This window comes from Protomyctophum parallelum (genome assembly GCF_964188405.1).
Source record: "Protomyctophum parallelum genome assembly, chromosome: 13".
NCBI classification, from domain to species: domain Eukaryota; kingdom Metazoa; phylum Chordata; class Actinopteri; order Myctophiformes; family Myctophidae; genus Protomyctophum; species Protomyctophum parallelum.
Window position 1 is genome coordinate 9,110,879 of NC_139708.1, and position 20,541 is coordinate 9,131,419.

The window sequence follows — 20,541 nt, forward strand, 5'->3', positions numbered from 1 at the left end:
TTGATCTTAGACAGTTGGGACATCTGAAAAATATAAAAGAATTAAGATAAATACATATTCTTATAAAAGTTAATTTTGTTATGATTGATGAGAGTAGAAGGCAATGTGCATGCATTTTGTAAGTACTCATATTAACCATCTTAGGAATTTGATTGATTTTGTAAAATATATAGTACATTGCTGCGTTTACACAAGTTTGTATGCCGAAAGGTTCAGAAAAATTGCTGTTTAGGCATAATCTTTAGCAGTGAGGGCCATTCACACAGAGCACTGTGCTATAACTATATAACTGTAAAAATATAGTTTTGAAAAGTAAAATGGATGGCAGAGTTCAGTTGAAACAATATAGTTATCTTTATAGTTATAGTAGGCTACTCAGTGTGAATGTCATTTTGGTCATGCATGGTTTCTATAACCTCTGGAACAGTGATGAAGAGTGTTGGTTTCAGTGTCGCTTTTGTTAAAAATTTGAAAAACCAAGTCTTTCTTTTGATAGAGATTTAACAGCATCCTTAAATGCTGTTTAGAGGCGGACAGATTAATCAAGGAAAGTGTCCCGCCTGCACCTGACAGACGACTCCTCCTTATAAATGAATGCTCTTGTGTTTACACAGTTACTTGGGACAGGTGACATCATGGAGTCAAGACTGGATGTTTGTGTTGTGCTGATTTTAGCTTCAGTGGTTGGTGGTAAGTGTAACAAAAAAATATTCCCAAATGCTATTCTAAATATGTTAAAGCTCTCTTAAGGATATACAAGTAAGTTAAAATGCAAATAATGTAACAAATTACAGCTAATGTAACAAGGGAAGTCTTAGGTCTGAACAGAACAGCTTATGTATAGCTATTGTATCGATAGTAGAATGAAACAAATATTAATATTAACCCATCTAACTACATGAATCATATAAACATATTGAAATATTAATTGTGACTAAAAGCAATGTGCGAGGTTGATAAAACACATACCAGTCTCATTGTGCATGCAGGTCCTATGTAAGAACAACTTTCAGGTCACCATAGTAACAGTAATTCTTTCAACTTCTCAGGTGGCATAGCACAGTTGGATGGTGAGTTCATTCATTCATTCACCCTGTGTAAAATAAATACTGTAATATTGATTGATGTTTTTATTGTCAAGAATGCATATCAAAAGTGTAGATTATTGTCCTAACACAGACATTAAATGCCTTTGAATGGAGAATTTACGTCATACCTGTATGTACAGTAGACGAGCAAATAGTCTCTTTTGTCCTAACACAAAGATTAAATTCCCAGACAATATCATCATACATCATGAAGATGTACAGTATGATGACAAGAGCGCCCCTCACTTCACACGGGTGTGATTTTTTTTATTACATTTTAAATTGTGAAAATAGCCAATCTAAATTCTAGGTGAGTAGATCTGCTATATTCACTACTTGTGTGCGACACTCTTGTATGATAAAGTAGGGCGTTAATTTAGTCCTTGCATGAAACTTAGTTGTAACACGACATTCCTTTAAATCCTGTCATGCCTTTTATCATTATCTAATCACTCATCATGAACCACAGGTACAATTACACAATTATATAATACAATTACATTTTGGACTTGAAACACTCCAGTTGCCATCCTTTGCTTTTCTAGCAAATAGATCCTTCTGAACAGATCAGTTTTTTTCCTTTTCCTGCTCAATTTTCCACTGATTAATAGTTATTAATCCACAAAGAAAACAAAATAAAAAAGAATTTAACACATATTTAGCTATTTTCAGGGAATTAAAGGGACATTTCACTTTCAAACTTTTTTGCCCCCAAATGTTTGGGGCAATTACTTTGGCTTTTTTGAGGACCCAACAGTTTGAGTTGCTTGATTCAGCATTTAGATATTCATTTTATCAGACACGCCCCCTTTGTATACAAACCGCCATTGAAAAACACACATCCTTGGTTCTGGTGAGCGGACAGGCCAGAGAGGACGTAGGTAAAATAGGATGTATGGTCACCCTAATGACCTAGTGACCCTATGACAGGCCAGCGTTTCACAGAGCACAGCCACAAGCTATAGGGTGTACAGAAAGACAACATAGCTGTGCACAATTGTCCATAGAAAATGAGAAATAAGTGAATAGATCGAAGTCACGAGATAAGAACTGTGGATGATGTGAAAACCTTGCATGATTTTACATGTTTTACACAATCTGTCTCGTTACACACTTAGTGTGCGGCGTGGCTCCACACAACACGAGGATCGTAGGAGGTTCTGATGCAGCTGCAGGATCATGGCCCTGGATGGCCACTGTGATATCCAGGTCTTCCAATATTTTCTGTGGAGGAACCCTCATTACTAACGAGTGGATCCTGAGTGCTGCTCATTGCTGGAGGTGCGCTGCTCATTACTTCTTTACCTTAACCCTTCTTATAATGTTAGATAGGAAAAAGGTATACACGAAAGCCTACCACTCACCAGGTCACCCCAATTATATAATTATTTAAACCATCACATACCGATTACAATAATAATCTAATATATAACTATTGTCGGATCTGTCAGATTGTTCATGATTCCATCCTGGTTGGCTAATGGCTCCCAAAGTCTGCAGGAGTGGCGCGTCATTACACTACTCCTCAAATAGGCCATGCACATTTCCATCTTTGCAAAAGAAAAACATAAAAAAGCAGAGTTTGCTCCTATAGTCCCGATTTTGTAATTCTCTCTCTCTCTCTCTCTCTCCCCCCCTAGTTCCAGGCCCAGTGATGTCACAGTGTACCTTGGACGATTGAATCTGCAGGTTTCCAATCCCAATGAGGTGTCCAGATCCGTGTCCCAGATCATCATACACCCTAACTATAACAGTGATACTCTTGACAACGACATTGCTTTGTTAAAACTCTCCAACTCTGTTCAATTTACTGATTACGTTAGACCGGTCTGTCTCGCGGCAAAGGGAAGTGCCTTTAGTGCTGGCAGCAGCACCTGGGTTACCGGCTGGGGATACATCAACACTGATGGTGAGACATCTTCAGTGATTGTGATATGTGACCACACACTTAGTATACTAGCAATGGTTCACATGACGCTCGTATGACAGTTATGGTATGGTATAATAGTATACCACTAGGAAACATATTGCTAGAAGATCTGTCCCAGAGTTCCTCTGCACTTGCATGTTCACATTCTCTTATGATTCACCAAAAATGTTGGACATTATCTACTGATTTACAGTACAAGTTATGCCGATGGTGATTTGTCCCCAGACAGACGACAGTAAACTTAACTTTCAGCAGGGCTGGTCTCCGACCAGATTAATCTCTACTGAGATGTGGAATTGTTGGGCAAGTAACCTTTCACTTTATACAGATTTTTTAAAATATATATACACACATCTCCTCCCTTCCAGATCCTCTACCCAATCCACTGAGACTGCAAGAGGTGGAGGTGCCCATTGTGTCCGATGCAATATGTAAATCCTTCTTTGATCAGTACTTCACTGACAACATGATCTGTGGCGGTCGAGAAGGAAAGGGCATCTGTTTTGTAAGTCATCTACATCCAGTGTGTTTCATTCACACTTTAAAAATGGTACATTTCATGCATTGATTTACCCCATAAACAATTATGTAGAGTTAACCGGTGTTAATCCGAGTAAATACATACAATACAATTGTGAATATTATTTGATCTTGGCATTAAGGCTCTGCTCATTAACTATTAAACATGAACTATGGGTGCGTTTGTATGTTGTATCATCAGAATACATTATTTTGTAGTGAAAATAGAGCCAATTAAGCGAACTTCCTTGTCGGAAACCACTCAACATTGTCTACCATCTGAACAACTGCCATTAAGACTTTCCGAATTAGTGCAAATAATACTTCTCCCACAATGCTCTTCTTATCCATTTCTTTCAATCATCTGTCATTATTTTGTGTAAGTGCTGTGGCTGTTGAGTGGCTCTTTCAATAATAATGGAACTGGTCACTTTTAATTTTGTTAATAGAGAATCATTTTGGTTGTTACTTTGGTTTGCAGTAAATTATACTGCAACATGCAACATGTGGTGCTGTTGATCAACATCAACAGCACCACAGCTACAAGGACAATGATATTACAAAACAGAAAAATGCATTAAAATACACAGAGACACATACAACACATAGAATGTATGATGTCTTACCAGTATCTCCAGGTCTCTACAGCAGAGCACTTGCTCAATTCATTTACCACTTCATTTGAAAACTGAAATAAATAAATTTGAATATAAGACCAAATAAAGTTGACACAAATTAACGTGCTAAAACAAAAAATGACCAGTAGCATGTGCTCAAACAAAAGGGCCTCCTAGGCTAACAAACTAAAGGGTGCTGTGGCCTACCATGCTTTCTCCTTCGCCCTGCATGAGTTTGTAGCAGAGTCAAAATGGCTCTCTAGTGGAAGGAAGGCACCATAGACTGTATACTTCCTGCTGGTCATGTGACTGTCTGGTGCAGTGGGTGCAACATTCACCTGGATTCCCACATAGCTAAGAAGTTATGGTCCAAGCCAGGACTTCTCGCTGCTCAATAGCATTTGTTTCCGGTTGCTTCAATCAATTTAGTCAATTTAGACTCTAAATTCACATAAAAAGGCCAAATTCCTTATTCCGGCCCGCCATATAAAGTCATGAGATATAGGCCTGAGGACAAACTTTGTTGTGGGCGTAAAATTGAAGGTGTCTCACAAGTCTCTGTATATATCTCTGGGGCAGCTCTAGTTTGGCTACCTGAAGTGCAATTTATGGTGTTGGTGTTGTACTATAATAACTAGAGTAGTAGTACTTGCACTGAATTTATGTAAGAACATAAACCAACAATATAATGTTTAACATACACCTCTTAAGCTCCCTGTTGTAATGCAAATCTGGCAAGCAAGTTACAGACACATTTTTGACCAAGCCGATGAAGTTTCAATTGAAGCATAATATTTAGTGATATAGCAAAGATCCATTTTGTCTTTTGCACAGGGAGATTCAGGAGGCCCAATGGTGGTTGAACGGGGAGAACGCTGGATTCAGATTGGAGTTAGTAGCTTCACATCGGGTTTACACGGCTGTGCCATACGTAACAATCCTGAGGGTTATGCCCGTGTGTCCCCGTACCAGACTTGGATCGAAGAACAGATCTCCAGCAACCGACCAGGATTTGTATTGAGTTCTAGCAATGTGATCAGTGGATCCATTTCCCCTGCTCCTTCTAGCCATTTTACAGCTTGTATTGTCTCTGTAACTATTCTCATAAGAATCAGGCAACATAATTGTTGTGATTGATTGGATTATCTTGAGTTGTGACAATATTCCCAATGAGACTACACAGTAGTAAGGACCCTTCCACTTGGATGGAGGGGAAGGGAGTTTAAGATTGTTCTCTATGGAAAACTAAGAATACCTGACATGATGAAAAACTATATTATAAATGTATTATTGATTTATTGAGAGTAGATTTACGGTGGTGGCTCAGGGGGTAGAGTGGACGGATGTTCGGACGCGGGCTCCCCCAAAGTTAGTGTCGAAGTGTCCTTGAGCAAGACACTGAACCCCTAATTGCTGATTGGTGTGCTGGTTGGTGCCTTGCATGGTTTTCGCTGCCATCATCAGTGTATGAATGTGTGTGATGGTAAATGTAATGCACAATCTATGTAAAGCGCCTTGCATGGCATGGATAAAGGTGCTAAATGCACCATTTACCACATTTGGACAGTGGAAATTTAGCACAAGCCAAAATGAAAAACATGTTTAATTTAAATGAGTGAAAATAATAAAATGTGAAAAATATGTTTTGTATAATTTGTCAGAGGTCACGCAGTTGTGGCATCAGGTCATTCCATATAGAAACAGGATAATACGGGGCATAGGATGATGGATATGTGAATATTGTGATTTGAATGAGATGGATAATTAAATACATTTTATTTTATATTATATTGTCCTTTGAACTGTATCATGATTTGAGAGAAATATTGTTTAAAATAGAAAAATAGTTTGTAATTATTATTTAAACTTAAACTTTAAAATGCTGAAATGTATTAAGGAATTGAATACAAAGGACTCCAATGGAAACAATCAAGCTCTGAGAGCTATCCTCAGACTCAGAGATATCCTTTTATCATTATTTTCTTTTGTATAGATCTGCGCCACTGTGCTCATTTTGCAAACTGTCAAATTATTCAATCAATCAAAAATCAGTCAGTTTGGGCACAAGCGACCACTTACTGAAACATGGTCTTGGTCGTAAGTCAAAGATTGCCATACTGTAGATTGGTAATTGATTGATAGATAATAATTGAAAGTAATACTTGATTGATAAGTCATGATTCATAATTATGACATTTTACACACATCTAAAAAGGATAAAATTATGAAATGATTTCATTGGTCAAGGTTCACGCCTTTCTCATGAATGGAATGTGATACATCACTGGTGTCTCAAAATAATTACCACCAGTTTGGAAAACATGTTCCTGTAACCAAAACTCTGCAATAAACACGAAGACATATTCTACAATGTGAAAAGCTCAAAAGTGGTTTAGTAGGATATGGTAGCAATTTAATAGCACTTAGGTGATTTTACAAAAAACAATCCTCTTAGGAACATTGTAGAATGGATTACAATGAATAGTCCTGACCACACTAGATATAATGATGGCAGGTGCATTTGTGAGACACTCCAAATAGTCATGTTGCCTTATATGCATAATCAATATATGGTTTGGCAACAAAACTCAATTCATATTCAATTCCATGATAAATAAATATAATTTTATATCTTATATCTTAATAATATTGCATCCTGACAACCAGCAGTGCCTGTCATGAAAATCTGTCATATAAATAAACAAAGTGCAAAAGAACATTTGATGTGACAAAGATGTACACTACAGCAGAAATTATTAGATGACATTCAGTGTGTTTTAAGAAACAAATTACGCCTGATTTATTTGTATAGAGCAGGGTTCCCCAATTAATTTTCCTCAAGGGCCATATTTTGACTAGCGTACCAGGCTGGGGGCCGAGTCTGCACGCACGAGGTCGAGGTCTTGCCCTGAAAATTCATTTTCAGGGCAAGACCCCATTTGAAAAGGATGCCAAGTTTGACATGCAGAGGCTACTGACCCCCATTTAATGCCATTTATATCTGGGACCCTTAAAAAAAAAATATATATAAAAACATTTCTTTTTTTTCTTTGGAAATTCTTTCATGGGCCACAAGGGGTCGCTCTGTGGGCCGCAAATGGCCCGCGGGCCGCCTATTGGGGAACCCTGGTATAGAGGGTATACGCATGCTTAAAGTGAATGGCACATAGAGTGGCAAAGCAACAGGCAAAGTGAGTTTACCATTATTTAACGTTGTTTAATGCAATCAGACATGTCTTTTCTGTGTGGATGTATGGGCTGTCGAGGCCAGAAAGTAGTTTTTTGCCACTCAGTAGGCATTCCTACATAACTTCCTGGTTTGATGATGATGTCACACGCATACCCTCTATTGTTTTATGTAGAACAATGCCACTCGAAGGAGCGCAAATGAAATATTCCTTCAATAAGCAGAATACTTCAGTGAAGACTACTGTTGTTTCAAAGTAAATAATCCAATGGCAATGCAATTACTGTACATGAGCCAAGTGATTAAAAAAGATTGCCGTTCACTTTTGAACAACTTTGCACTGAGTAATGTCTATGTTTCATGAATCAGTAGATATCAGTAGACATGCACACATGTAGTGGAATGTGTTACATCCTTTTGTTACAATGTTACATTAGTTTGCAGCAAGAATACCTCATTTTGGTCAAAACATGTTGCTTGTTTGTCCACTGGGCAAACTAAACCATTGGCTTTGTCTTTGTCTTTTGTGCATCATTGTTGATGTCTTTCAACAATGATTGGCTGTTCATTTCAGTCACTTTAGTGATGTAATTGTACTATTTTTAATTGTCAATTAGTTATGATAAATAAATATCTCATTGGGTTGACTGTTTGTACACCTCTTTCCTATAGGGTCACTAGTATACTACTGTAGGTTGATGATAATGGTTTCATTTGTTCAGTCTCTAGATACAGTAGGATGACATGTTGAGCACCTTCTTTTCGGTGAGTAACACTGTTGTACAATGGTTTTATTGCCCTCGTGTCACCATGGCCACCACTTCTACAAACTCTCATTTACATTGACAGTCAGGTGATAATTTAAGACATTTACCAGCATCTAACGTGGACTTGGAACCTGCTTCTATGGACATATTTTCACTGAATAAATTATTTAAATCGATTTCATGATTAAACACAATTAAATTAAAACACCACTATTTAGATTTCAATTCAAATGTAGTGTTGAGAAGTTGTCATGGACATGTATTGCTACCTGCTAGTAATTGATAGCAACTTGAGCAGAAAGTTTGGGGTTTCCTTGCAAGAGGTACACAGTCCAAACCAATAGAACACAGATGATAATTCTCTAAAACAGTTTTTGTACAAAACATTTGTTTAGCTCCTCAGTGCTAAGGGTTAGGGGGGTCACTGGTCAGGTCTGATTTGTAAATAATAAATAGAGGGAATTTTCAGCCCTAGGCTAGCCTTAAACTACAGCAAAAATAGCTGATGTACAAATTCACAATGCATCAAATCACATTATGAACTAGCTTGTTGCAGAGACAGAGGCAAGAAGTTTCCCAAGGCAGAGGCATTCAGTAACAGTTGGCTTTGGACATATTCTAGTAGGCCTATAGGTGATAATGTTCTATTTGATATGATTTCTGAACTGACACAAATGTATGGTTAAGTGGGCTCACTGCACCGCTGATAACATGTATGGTTAAGTGGGTTCACTGCACCGCTGATAACATGTATGGTTAAGTGGGTTCACTGCACCACTGATAACATGTATGGTTAAGTGGGTTCACTGCACCGCTGATAACATGTATGGTTAAGTGGGTTCACTGCACCACTGATAACATGTATGGTTAAGTGGGCTCACTGCACCGCTGATAACATGTATGGTTAAGTGGGTTCACTGCACCACTGATAACATGTATGGTTAAGTGGGCTCACTGCACCACTGATAACATGTATGGTTAAGTGGGTTCACTGCACCACTGATAACATGTATGGTTAAGTGGGTTCACTGCACCGCTGATAACATGTATGGTTAAGTGGGCTCACTGCACCACTGATAACATGTATGGTTAAGTGGGTTCACTGCACCACTGATAACATGTATGGTTAAGTGGGTTCACTGCACCGCTGATAACATGTATGGTTAAGTGGGTTCACTGCACCACTGATAACATGTATGGTTAAGTGGGTTCACTGCACCACTGATAACATGTATGGTTAAGTGGGTTCACTGCACCGCTGATAACATGTATGGTTAAGTGGGCTCACTGCACCGCTGATAACATGTATGGTTAAGTGGGTTCACTGCACCACTGATAACATGTATGGTTAAGTGGGCTCACTGCACCACTGATAACATGTATGGTTAAGTGGGCTCACTGCACCGCTGATAACATGTATAATGTATGGTTAAGTGGGTTCACTGCACCACTGATAACATGTATGGTTAAGTGGGCTCACTGCACCACTGATAACATGTATGGTTAAGTGGGTTCACTGCACCGCTGATAACATGTATAATGTATGGTTAAGTGGGTTCACTGCACCACTGATAACATGTATGGTTAAGTGGGCTCACTGCACCACTGATAACATGTATGGTTAAGTGGGTTCACTGCACCACTGATAACATGTATGGTTAAGTGGGTTCACTGCACCACTGATAACATGTATGGTTAAGTGGGTTCACTGCACCGCTGATAACATGTATAATGTATGGTTAAGTGGGCTCACTGCACCGCTGATAACATGTATAATGTATGGTTAAGTGGGCTCACTGCACCGCTGATAACATGTATAATGTATGGTTAAGTGGGTTCACTGCACCGCTGATAACATGTATAATGTATGGTTAAGTGGGCTCACTGCACCGCTGATAACATGTACAGTATGGTTAAGTGGGTTCACTGCACCGCTGATAACATGTATAATGTTAGTCTTTTCGCTCCTATGCCACCAAAATGTGGAACGCCCTACCAACAGTCATTAAGACATGTGAATCCCTTGACTCCTTCAAAACCGCTCTCAAAGGGCACCTACGGATGGCTGCAATTCGAAACTGGCCTCTGTAAAATCTGAATCCCCCCCTCCCCCCCACCCCATTTTCCCTCACTGTATATTGTATTTTTTCCCTTTTTTGCTTCCCATGTGATGAATTTAGCTACATAGAAATGTCTATTTGTATGTCTCTAAATGTTTGTATGTCTTTAAATGTTTTGATGAATTGAACAATGTGGACCCTGTTGTAAACAAGTGTAATGCTTAATTGGGTCGTCCACTCACAGTTGACAGTCTTTGTATTGAGTTTGTGCTTAAAATGTACTGTAAATTCTACAAACTGTTAATAAATATTTCAATCAATCAATCAATGTATGGTTAAGTGGGCTCACTGCACCGCTGATAACATGGGTGACATAAATAGTGTTTTAATTTACAAAGAGGAATATCATTATAATATGACACTGCGTGGGTCACATCACGACCAAACTCACTTCACACAACCACCAGGAGACAGAGAAGAGAAGAAAGAGGTGCGTGTGTGTGTGTGTGTGTGTGTGTGTGTGTGTGTGTGTGTGTGTGTGTGTGTGTGTGTCTGTGTGTGGGCGAGAGAGATAGAGATAGATAGACTCTACTCGTCAGGGGGGCATCCATTGAGCACCTCCTGGGAAGGAGAGGGAGAGCGAGCCTCCTCTTCCTCATCCCTCATCGCCCTCCGGCCGGTGCTCCCACTCTGCATCGATCTCCTCGCAACTCCTCCTCCTCCCACGCTCCGATGACCACCACTGAACACCACCTCCCCACCACCACCAACACCACGCCTGGGGAGTCGCATGGGAGGTGGGGAGAGGAGAACAGGGGGAGGGAGGGAGGAGGGTAAAGGAGGAGGAGTTGAGAAAGTCAAGGGAGACTTTGGCAAGCAGTTTGCAAGTCTGACAAGCAGGGTTCAAATGGTGATGTCAAGCCTTGAAAGCCCCAGAAAGAGGAATATTTGAACAGAGTGAAAGTATATAAAGTAGACATAATAGCCAAACAGAGGATTATTCCAAGCTGTGGAACCCAGAAAAGGTTGAGGATCAGTGGTATCTGAGCACAGATGGAAGACAGAGGCAGCCACAGACAGAAAACAGAAGGGAGTTCAAAATCAAAACATGATCTAAATCTAATGGCTGTCAAACACTGCAGCCCTGCATTTGTTCATACAAAGTACAACACTGGTGAGCTTGACTAGTGCACTGACAACGCATCACGTTGACCAGTACTTTCAGGTTTGTACCCAGCATTAAACAGGTTATAGAGAGTATGCACATGCATGATTTTCCCATCAGGACACGCCCCCCTCATCTAGACTGAGTGGCAAAACATTGAGCAGCATGGAGTGTTGGAGTTTGGAAGCGCTCGTTGGAAATCACTCAACCGTCCTGCGTACCACCTGTTTCTAAATGTCACATAATGCAGGAGGCAGCAAAATGTTGTGTTATTGAAAACAAGCACTTCCAAACGTTTCTATGGTAAATGTTTATGAAACAAACTTTGCAGATAGAAAGAGGATAATTCAAGCTTTTCGTACAGCTGCAATGTTGGTGAGTTTAACATTGTTTAATGCAATCAGACAGGACTTTTCTGTTTGGATGAATGGGCTGTCAAGGCCAGAAAGTAGTTTTTTGCCACTCAGTGGGCGTTCCCGCATAACTTCCAGGTACGATGATGTCACGCGCATACCCTCTATTGCGAGGGTGAAATAGGATAGGCTCAGAAACCATGGCCAAACAAACGACCAATTTGACATGTCGGGCATAATGTCCATAATTTGGGCACAATCTACTCGCCTGCTACAGACAACTTGTATTTGATATAGTAGATGATGTCATTAAGAACAAATAGAGTTCTGCATGCCATTTAATTTGTAAATGCTTGATTTTGGTCAGGCATATATTTATGTAGAAACACTACAGTTGGAGTAGGACGTTTTTGGAAACTTGGGGGGGAATTCAAAGTGTTGGTAGAACTTACACTTCAACTGACATAATGGAATTCCTTTATTTCATTCAAATAGTTTGGGCATGGCATGTGACCAGTAAACGTTCTGCATATATATTGTGTATTAGAATTAGAATTAGAATGATATTATCGGTGTTAATTATCCTTCATAAGACGTTGTTGTGGTTGCTGTGTGTGTGATTGTGTGCAGTATACCTGAGCTTGCTGCGCAGAGAGGCCACCTCCCTGTTGAGAGCATCGTTGGTCTCGTTGGCCTCCTCCAGCTCCCTCTGCATCTTCCTCCTGGAGGCGGCCGTGCGCTGCGCCTCCTCCTCCACCTCCTCCAGCTGACGCTTCAGCTGCTTCACCCGAACGTTGGCCTTCTCCGCCTGGACGGGTGGGACAGCAGGAGGTCACAACACAGTACACCTCACTGCAACAATTAAGGCCTTAGGGGCACCAGGTGCATTGGTGTGTGTGTGAGGCTGCAACTATCAATTATCTTCTTAGCGGTTATCAATGACCTAATTGAACAATTGTGCTTGTTTCTTTATTACTAATTTTGTACACACACACGACACAAAAGCTATTTGTATTTGTAGTTTTTGTATATATTCCGTAAATTGATTTTTGAATTTTGTCATACAAAAGTGTCGCACAAAAACGCTTTTTTCTGTATTTAACAGAACAGCTTTGTTCTGTATTTAATTATTATATATTAATATTCAATGAAATCGATACACACATAGGATGTTCCTGTGTGTGTGTGTGTGTGTGTGTGCTCGCGCGTGCGTGCGTGTGTGCCTGTGTGTGCATGTACCTGGTCCTTGTATTGCTGATTCATCTTCCTCTCCTCCTCCATCTGATTGGTCAGATCCTTAACTTTCTTTTCTCTCTGACGCAGACCCTTGGTGCTGGCCTGCTGCTCTCTACACACAACACTACATATAGTTAACACACGCACCAACGGACCCCAGGCTCTCTACACACAACACTACATATAGTTAACACACGCACCAACGGACCCCAGGCTCTCTACACACAACACTACATATAGTTAACACACGCACCAACGGACCCCAGGCTCTCTACACACAACACTACATATAGTTAACACACGCACCAACAGACCCCAGGCTCTCTACACACAACACACAACACTACATATAGTTAACACACGCACCAACAGACCCCAGGCTCTCTACACACAACACTACATTATAGTTAACACACGCACCAACGGACCCCAGGCTCTCTACACACAACACACAACACTACATTATAGTTAACACACGCACCAACAGACCCCAGGCTCTCTACACACAACACTACATTATAGTTAACACACGCACCAACGGACCCCAGGCTCTCTACACACAACACTACATATAGTTAACACACGCACCAACAGACCCCAGGCTCTCTACACACAACACACAACACTACATATAGTTAACACACGCACCAACAGACCCCAGGCTCTCTACACACAACACTACATATAGTTAACACACGCACCAACGGACCCCAGGCTCTCTACACACAACACACAACACTACGTACAGTATAGTTAACACACGGACCTGCTCTCTATATCCAGCTGCTCCTCTGTCTCTCGGAGCTTGTTCTCCAGGGTGATGATGGAGGACTTGAGACGGGAGCGTCCCTGGCCCTCCGTCTCCTGCAGCTTGCCCTTCAGCTCTCTGTTCTGACGCTCCAGCTGCAGCCTGGAGCCCTCTCTGCCCTGTGAGGAGCAGCGCTCTGCCGCCAGCTCCCCTCCCAGCTGGTCTACCTGCATGGGATGACACACCACAACCTCACCATATCGTAATAGTACTTGCTGTCAAATTCAACACTAATGTACAGAAGGGTCCAGTGGGCGGGGTGCATACGTTTGTTAGACATACCAACAGTCCCACAGGCATTAGACCGACAACACCGTCGCTCCCGACATGCGTGGCTAGTTACAAGTTACAACTAACCCGTGGTCGGGTTAAAACTCACCCGTGGCTCCCGAGTCCCGACATGCGTGGCTAGTTACAAGTTACAACTAACCCGTGGTCGGGTTAAAACTCACCCGTGGCTCCCGAGTCCCGACATGCGTGGCTAGTTACAAGTTACAACTAACCCGTGGTCGGGTTAAAACTCACCCGTGGCTCCCGTAAGCTGGCACATGCGTGCCAGCTTACAACTAACCCGTGGCAGGTTAAGCTAACCCGTGGCTTCCTCTGAGGTTAGGTGTCGGGCTCATGACTGTAGGGCCCTTTCTGAAACCAGTCCCTTGACTTGAAGTGCTCTCGGGAGGTTCCCTCGTCAGGAAGTGCCCCTCCAGCTGAATCAAGTTCCCTTGATTAGGGTGCTGGGTTTAAAAAACTGTTTGGAGATACACTCGCCCTCCTTGTGAAGAAACAGGAAACAGACACTATTCGTTGCCATGGTTACCATCATGCAATTGTGTTACCTGTTATTTTGTTTGTACAGTTATATTGCAGTGCATCGTGTATGTTTGTGTGACATGTGGATTTCATTAATATGGAAAAAGGAAATACAGCATGACTGTCAAAAATGACATATACATCCATGGTGTTTATAAATCATTGTGTTAAAAGTTGTTTGTGTGGTTTAATTTATAGTTTTTCACAGTGGGGTAAATAAAGAGCCCTTGTGAACATCAGTTGGAGCGTTGTCTATTCTGCATCAGATGAAGATTGTTTAGGAGGAGTTTATTTATCATTTATTTGTAGTGGTACTTCCATTTGTAGGTCGCGGTTTCCATGCGGACAGAAAGCAGGGCTGCACAAGGCAATCGAGTCTAGATCGGCACAGACTCGCTCTTGAGGGCTTTATAAGCCACTTCCACTCAAGGCTGCTTGGTTTCGGACAACACTTAATATGGCGCAGCCTCGCGTGAACACACATATCGAGGGCAAGTGTGTAGGGCGAGTGGCGAGGAGCTGGTTTCAGAAAGGGGGTAGGACTGTTAGTACGTCGGACCAAACGCATGCACCCTCAGTGGGCGTGTCCTCCTGGCACCTCCTACCTGCTGCTGGCTCTTCCTCAGCCTGTCGTTGAGGCTCTCCACAATGACCTGCTCCTCCTCCATCTCCTCCTCCACCGCGCTCAGCTTCACCTCCAGACGACGCTTCTCGTCGCACAGCAGGGAGCTGGACGAGAGAAGACCTCTTTTAGCACTTTTTTAAATTATTGGTACAGTAGGTTAAAAGTTAGAGGTTGGCTGACGACAACTTAGAGCCGACCATGCAAATGACATTCTGTCACATCACTCACTTCCCAGAGGAGGTGATGGACAGCTCTTCAGACAGCTCATCTCTTTCTATCTCTGCCTGCTTACGAGCCCTGTCAGCTGCTAGCAACTCCTAGAGAGAGAGAGAGAGAGAGGGATATCAATATACAGTAGTTTGAATATATACACTTTTAACCTCATGTTATTCAGTCTGACCACAAGATGTGACAATAAACTGTAGACGAAGAGAGTAAAGTCTATCAATAGAGAGGTGAAATCCTCAGTGGAACCAAATAGACCCTTACGTCCATTATGGTTTCAAATGTTGTTCACTCACAGTTAAATGAAAGCTCCATATTTGCAAATATTATGTGTAAACAGACTGGTGTTGGGATCCTTAGAAATCTGTAACTCTGATAGTGTAAAAATGAAACCAAATGGACCTGTGTACGTTCTCAGAGTTATGGTGGTCATTGAAATGCAAAAGTTTGAGAACCACGTTTATAGTCATTGTAAATCAGCCCACATTCCAGCTCTGACAGGGTTCCGGAAACGGATTCTGGTTCCTCAATGTTGGATCCGGTTCCTTCAGCTCCTCCATATGTGCCATTTGAGAACTTGACATTGGCAGTTCAGATGGATTTTCAGTGCATTGTCAGAAACAGGACGTTAGTGACAAAGGGGGGCATTTGTCAAAGTTAATTCTATTCAGATTCCATGAATAAATAAAGTTCCTCTGCTTTTTCCCCCAGTAGTAAAGGAGTAGAATTAGCAAGGCTAATAATTGAATAAAACCTGCAGGGAAAACATGCATTTTCAGAAAACTTTCAGAAAATGCCAGATTTCTAGGTGTGTGGAAGTTTTTTTCCTACAGAAAACCTTCAGGAAAAGACCAGGAAAGCGTGAAGAGTTGGAATGTCACATCTGTAGTTCAGTTGTAGGCCTACCTCATTGAGGTGGATCAGATCTGCCTCCATGGTCTTGGACCTCCTCTCTGACTCCCTGGCTGAGGACAGCACCTCCTTGTGGGCAGCACGGGACTCCTCCAACTCCCTCTGGAGGTCCTTCAGCTGGCCCTGAGGAAGAGAGAGGAGTCGCTGTCAGGTTGAAACCTTGCATGTCCAAAACCGTTGCTTGTTTCATTATCTGTATGTTGTTTTTAAATAAAAATTGTGACACGACTTCTGTGTGACACTCGTGTGAACTATATGGCATTCATGTGTGTGTGTGTGTGTGTGTGTGTGTGTGTGTGTGTGTGTGTGTGTGTGTGTGTGTGTGTGTGTGTGTGTGCGTGCAACCGTGTGTGTCTGTCCTTGTGTGTATTTTAACCTGGATCTTGCGGAGCTGCTTAAGGGTCTCATCACGCCCCCTGCTGGCGGCCTCCAGCCGGTCGTCCATGTCCTTCATCTCTGCCTCCAGCTTCTTCTTGCTGCCTGAGGCCTGACTCCTCTGTCTCTTCTCCTCCTCCAGCCCCACCTCCAGATCACGCACCTGCAGGGAGGGAGGGGTGGGGGATAGAGGGAGGGGTGGGGGGACAGAGGGAGGGAGGGGTGGGTGGGGGGTCAGAGGGAGGGAGGGAGGGGGGGGAAGTGGGGGTTCAGAGGGAGGATGGGACAGAGGGATGGAGGGGTGCGTGGGGGGTTCAGAGGGAGGAAGGGACAGAGGGATGGAGGGAGGGATTGGTGGGGGACAGAGGGAGAGAGGGAGGGGTGGGGGACAGAGGGAGGGAGGGGGAAGGGAGGGGTGGTGGAGGGAGAGAGGGAGGGGTGGTGGAGGGGACATGCCAGCGGACAGGCGAGGACAGACTTGTTCAAGAGATTTACATTAGAACCTTGTTGTCTCGTGAATGAACAGGACTTTGTTTGGGAGGGTCGTATGTGTCGCTACAAATATTTGAGATATAAGCAGAGATGACAGGTTAATGTTTAATGGTTTTGCAGCCATAGCTATCGATAGCAAGTGTGCACACGATTTAATGGTTGGTAACTGAAGTTGCACAAATCGCATTGCTTCGTCAAGGTGGAGAACAATGCTGCGTCAAGGTGGAGAACAAATCTTTGACTTCAGAGTTGTTTGATGGTAAGTACTGTAGGGTTAGGTGCTGTCAGAGTAATCTAGTAAGAGAGTGGCAACACTAGCGTTGACTCCCATTGTAACAATGGAATGCGGAAGTGCTCATTCTATCTCAATGGGATAGATCCAGCCATAGGAGCAATGTTTGGAACTATAGCCCATAGGCACCCGCTTTGTGGCGGCGAGATCAAAGCGTGTCGCTACTCTCCTACTCTACACTCTGGGTGCTGTTAAGTTTCCATTAGGGTTATGGTTGAACCATGCATGAGCCGTGATTGGTCTACTTTTGTGGGAATTGATATGTCCATACTGTACATACACTGTGAAATCTAGAGTGATATTTGTGTACACATATATATGGTCCTGTAGTAGTGTACACAGGTTTTACATTGTACAGACAATCTCTGTTCTAGACAGTTTGGTCTGCAGCCATGCCGTGACAAAAATATGTCACGCTTCAGGTGTCTACGGCAGTGGTTCCCAACATTTTCAGCTCAAGACCCAAAGTAGTGAAAATAGCAGATCCACAAGCTCCCACCGCGTCGCTTCGTGCCCCGTCTGTGAGCTTGTAAATCGGCCATTTTCGCTACATTCACTACTCCACTGACCTGCTTGAACAGCGTCCTCCGCTGCTCCTCTGCGGCCTCGTCGCGGGCCTGCAGGTCTCTCTCGTGCTGCGCCCTGAGCGCCTGGCCGTTCACCTCCAGGCGCAGCTTGGCGTCCTCGGCCGCCTGCAGCTCGTCCTCCACCTCGTCCATCTGCGTCCTCATCTCCTCCACCATGGCCTCCAGGCTGCGCCGCGCCTTCTCCATGTCGTGGACCTGTGTGTGGCGGGAGAGAGAGAGAGAGACGCCATGGAACATCAGGAGGACCAGGGGGGTCGTCGTCGCCCATGCTTTCACCACGGATGTACAAAATGAGTGGAAAATAATATTACCAGAAACACATGAAGAGCTTGCACTGAATGGCCGTAACAGGTCTGTAACTCTGAGTGTACAAATGGAACCAAATTGACCTGTATTCCATTAGTACACTCTCAGAGTTAAAGTGGTCCTTGCCTTGCAAATAAAACATTTGATGATAACCACTAGTACTAGTTGTACTATACTATTTGGAATATGCCATCATAGTGTCGTAGTAAGAAACCCTGGAGACTTTACATTCAGGTGGGTCTTGATCAAAAACAGAATATTATACCTGTAATGGTGTATAAAAAAGAAAATAATACATTTGCCACAGACAAGACCAAGTCTTTGCCACAGACACAATTGATGAGCCCTGAGTATGTTACAATATAGCTAGCTAGCACATTAAATGTGCAGCCATCTTAAATTGTAGTTCATTGCAATTACGTCCTCCATCTGTTGAGATTGAGACAGATTGTAGTCATCAGAAATGTCTTCAATGAGAACCAATCAATCAAACTGACATTAATTGTACATGCCTGGCAGATACAACTGTTGCTACTGTTGACTAAAACTCTATCAGAAGCTAACACAGTCCTATGAACGTTTTTCACAGTCTCTTTCCAGATTAGTAAAGCTACAACAGAAGGATATCCTCTCCGCTAACTCATTCCTCAGCTAGTAAGTAACGGCATGTTGACATCTCTCAGTGTAGTCACACGTACACTCTGGCCCACGTCGTCCTTGGAGTTGACGAGGTCCTCCATCTCGGCGCGGAGGGCCCTGATGGCCTTCTCCGCCTCCTCCAGCGCCGCCTGCTTCTCCTCCAGACCCCTGCCCAGAGCCAGCAGCCTCGTCTCCTTCTCCCTGACCTCCGCCTCGGCGCGGTCACGCTCCTCTGCGTTCTTCAGAGATGCAGAGCGCTCCTCCGCCAGCATCTGACCATGGCCAGAGACACAGAGAGAGAGACAGGGAGAGAGAGAGTGGCAGCAGAGGAGAATGAGATGGGATAGGTCGTAGGTCAGTACAGTCAGAGGCCACGACCTCCCAACATAATCATATTTGAACTGGGAAACCCCCACCCTGACAAGCCCTTGGAGTTCAGGCATTCAATTTTTTTTTTTTTTTTTTAGATATTTTTTTGCGGCTTACGCCTTTTATTGATTTTTGAAGGGACAGACAGTAGGCTGACAGGAAACGGGAGAGAGATGGGGGGATGACATGCAGTAAAGGCCGTGTCGGGTCCGGGAGTCGAACCCGCGGCACACTGCGACTGGATTACCAGTCCGGTGCCCAGACCGTTACGCTACGGCCTGGGCCCAGGCATTCAATTTGACTGGGTTTATGCTACAAAAAATATATTTCAGTACAATTTAAACACTAAACGGAGGTGTTGATATTGTCTGATACTGTACTTGTTTCTAGCTTCACAACTTCTCACAGTTACAGGAGTAGTAACAAAATGTTCATTACATGGTTGACAAAGACAGTGAGAACACAAAGTTTATATACGCTTGTGCGGAATGTTTCTTTTGGGACTTTTCAAAAGGGCGCCTGCAGGTGAGCATGCTCGCTGCCAGAGAGAGACAGAGAGAGAGAGAGAGAGAGAGAGAGAGAGGTGCATAAAACTGACTTGGTCAAACTTCCTCTGCTTCTTCTCCAGGCTGGAGACCAGCTGTCTCTGTCCGTCCAGGTCCATGAGGACGTCCTCCAGGTCCTGCTGCAGGCGCATCTTGGTCTTCTCCAGCTTGTCGCAGGCCGAGGCCTTCTCCTCGTACTCGCCGTTGGCCACCTCTAGGTCGCGCTGCAGACGCCTCTTCCCCTCCTCCAGCAGCTCCACCGCCCCGGACAGCTCGTCCAGCTTCTTCTTGGAGTCGGACAGCTGCGTGCGTGACAGTCCATGGTTAGATTCTACAAATGTCTTCTAAATCCTAGCAGTTAAAAAACGAAAAAGCGTATGTTGCCACCACATATCAGTGGTGCTCAAACTTTGTCATGTCAAGGACTCCCAAAAGTATATATACTTGGCCACAGACCCCCATCTCAGGTTCCAGGGACCCCAGAAGCAAAGATTTGAGTTCAAAATGTCACGTTCATTTTTAAAATATATATTTATTCAATATATATTACTATGAGCACTATGAGCTTGTATATCTGCTATTTTTGAATAGCCAAAGTATAAAATCTAAAATGGCGCAGATGCTTTCCTGGTTT

The 20,541-nt window shown here is 43.0% G+C and overlaps 2 protein-coding genes across 3 annotated transcripts in view; one reads left to right on the forward strand and one right to left on the reverse strand.

Annotated features, from left to right (window-relative positions):
• Positions 1-632: 632 nt before the first annotated feature.
• LOC310868966 (chymotrypsin-like protease CTRL-1) lies at positions 633-5,461 on the forward strand. The gene is made up of 6 exons (XM_083779467.1): positions 633-690; positions 1,050-1,070; positions 2,207-2,369; positions 2,729-2,997; positions 3,387-3,523; positions 4,989-5,461. The coding sequence occupies exons 1-6, from the start codon at positions 636-638 to the stop codon at positions 5,289-5,291; spliced, it is 948 nt and encodes a 315-aa protein (XP_083635593.1). The 5' UTR covers positions 633-635; the 3' UTR covers positions 5,292-5,461.
• A 5,433-nt stretch (positions 5,462-10,894) lies between these two features.
• Positions 10,895-20,541, reverse strand: part of LOC310869369 (uncharacterized protein) — a 37,330-nt gene continuing 27,683 nt past the window's right edge. For both annotated transcript variants that reach the window (XM_083780073.1, XM_083780074.1), the window contains exons 27-37: positions 19,961-20,209; positions 19,053-19,265; positions 18,031-18,243; positions 16,679-16,840; positions 16,297-16,425; positions 15,394-15,482; positions 15,146-15,269; positions 13,689-13,897; positions 12,926-13,034; positions 12,322-12,494; positions 10,895-11,211 (exon numbers count right to left, since the gene is read on the reverse strand). In XM_083780073.1, coding sequence (XP_083636199.1) covers positions 11,202-11,211; positions 12,322-12,494; positions 12,926-13,034; positions 13,689-13,897; positions 15,146-15,269; positions 15,394-15,482; positions 16,297-16,425; positions 16,679-16,840; positions 18,031-18,243; positions 19,053-19,265; positions 19,961-20,209 — 1,680 coding nt within the window. In that variant the 3' untranslated portion in view covers positions 10,895-11,201. The remainder of the gene's footprint in view (positions 11,212-12,321; positions 12,495-12,925; positions 13,035-13,688; positions 13,898-15,145; positions 15,270-15,393; positions 15,483-16,296; positions 16,426-16,678; positions 16,841-18,030; positions 18,244-19,052; positions 19,266-19,960; positions 20,210-20,541) is intronic.

Bases quoted from the DNA above. Each gene is read 5' to 3' on its own strand.
- LOC310868966 (XM_083779467.1), top strand. From the start codon at position 636: ATGGAGTCAAGACTGGATGTTTGTGTTGTGCTGATTTTAGCTTCAGTG. The intron at 691-1,049 runs GTAAGTGTAACA...TCAACTTCTCAG, and splicing joins TTTAGCTTCAGTGGTTGGTG to GTGGCATAGCACAGTTGGAT. The intron at 1,071-2,206 runs GTGAGTTCATTC...TTACACACTTAG, and splicing joins TGGCATAGCACAGTTGGATG to TGTGCGGCGTGGCTCCACAC.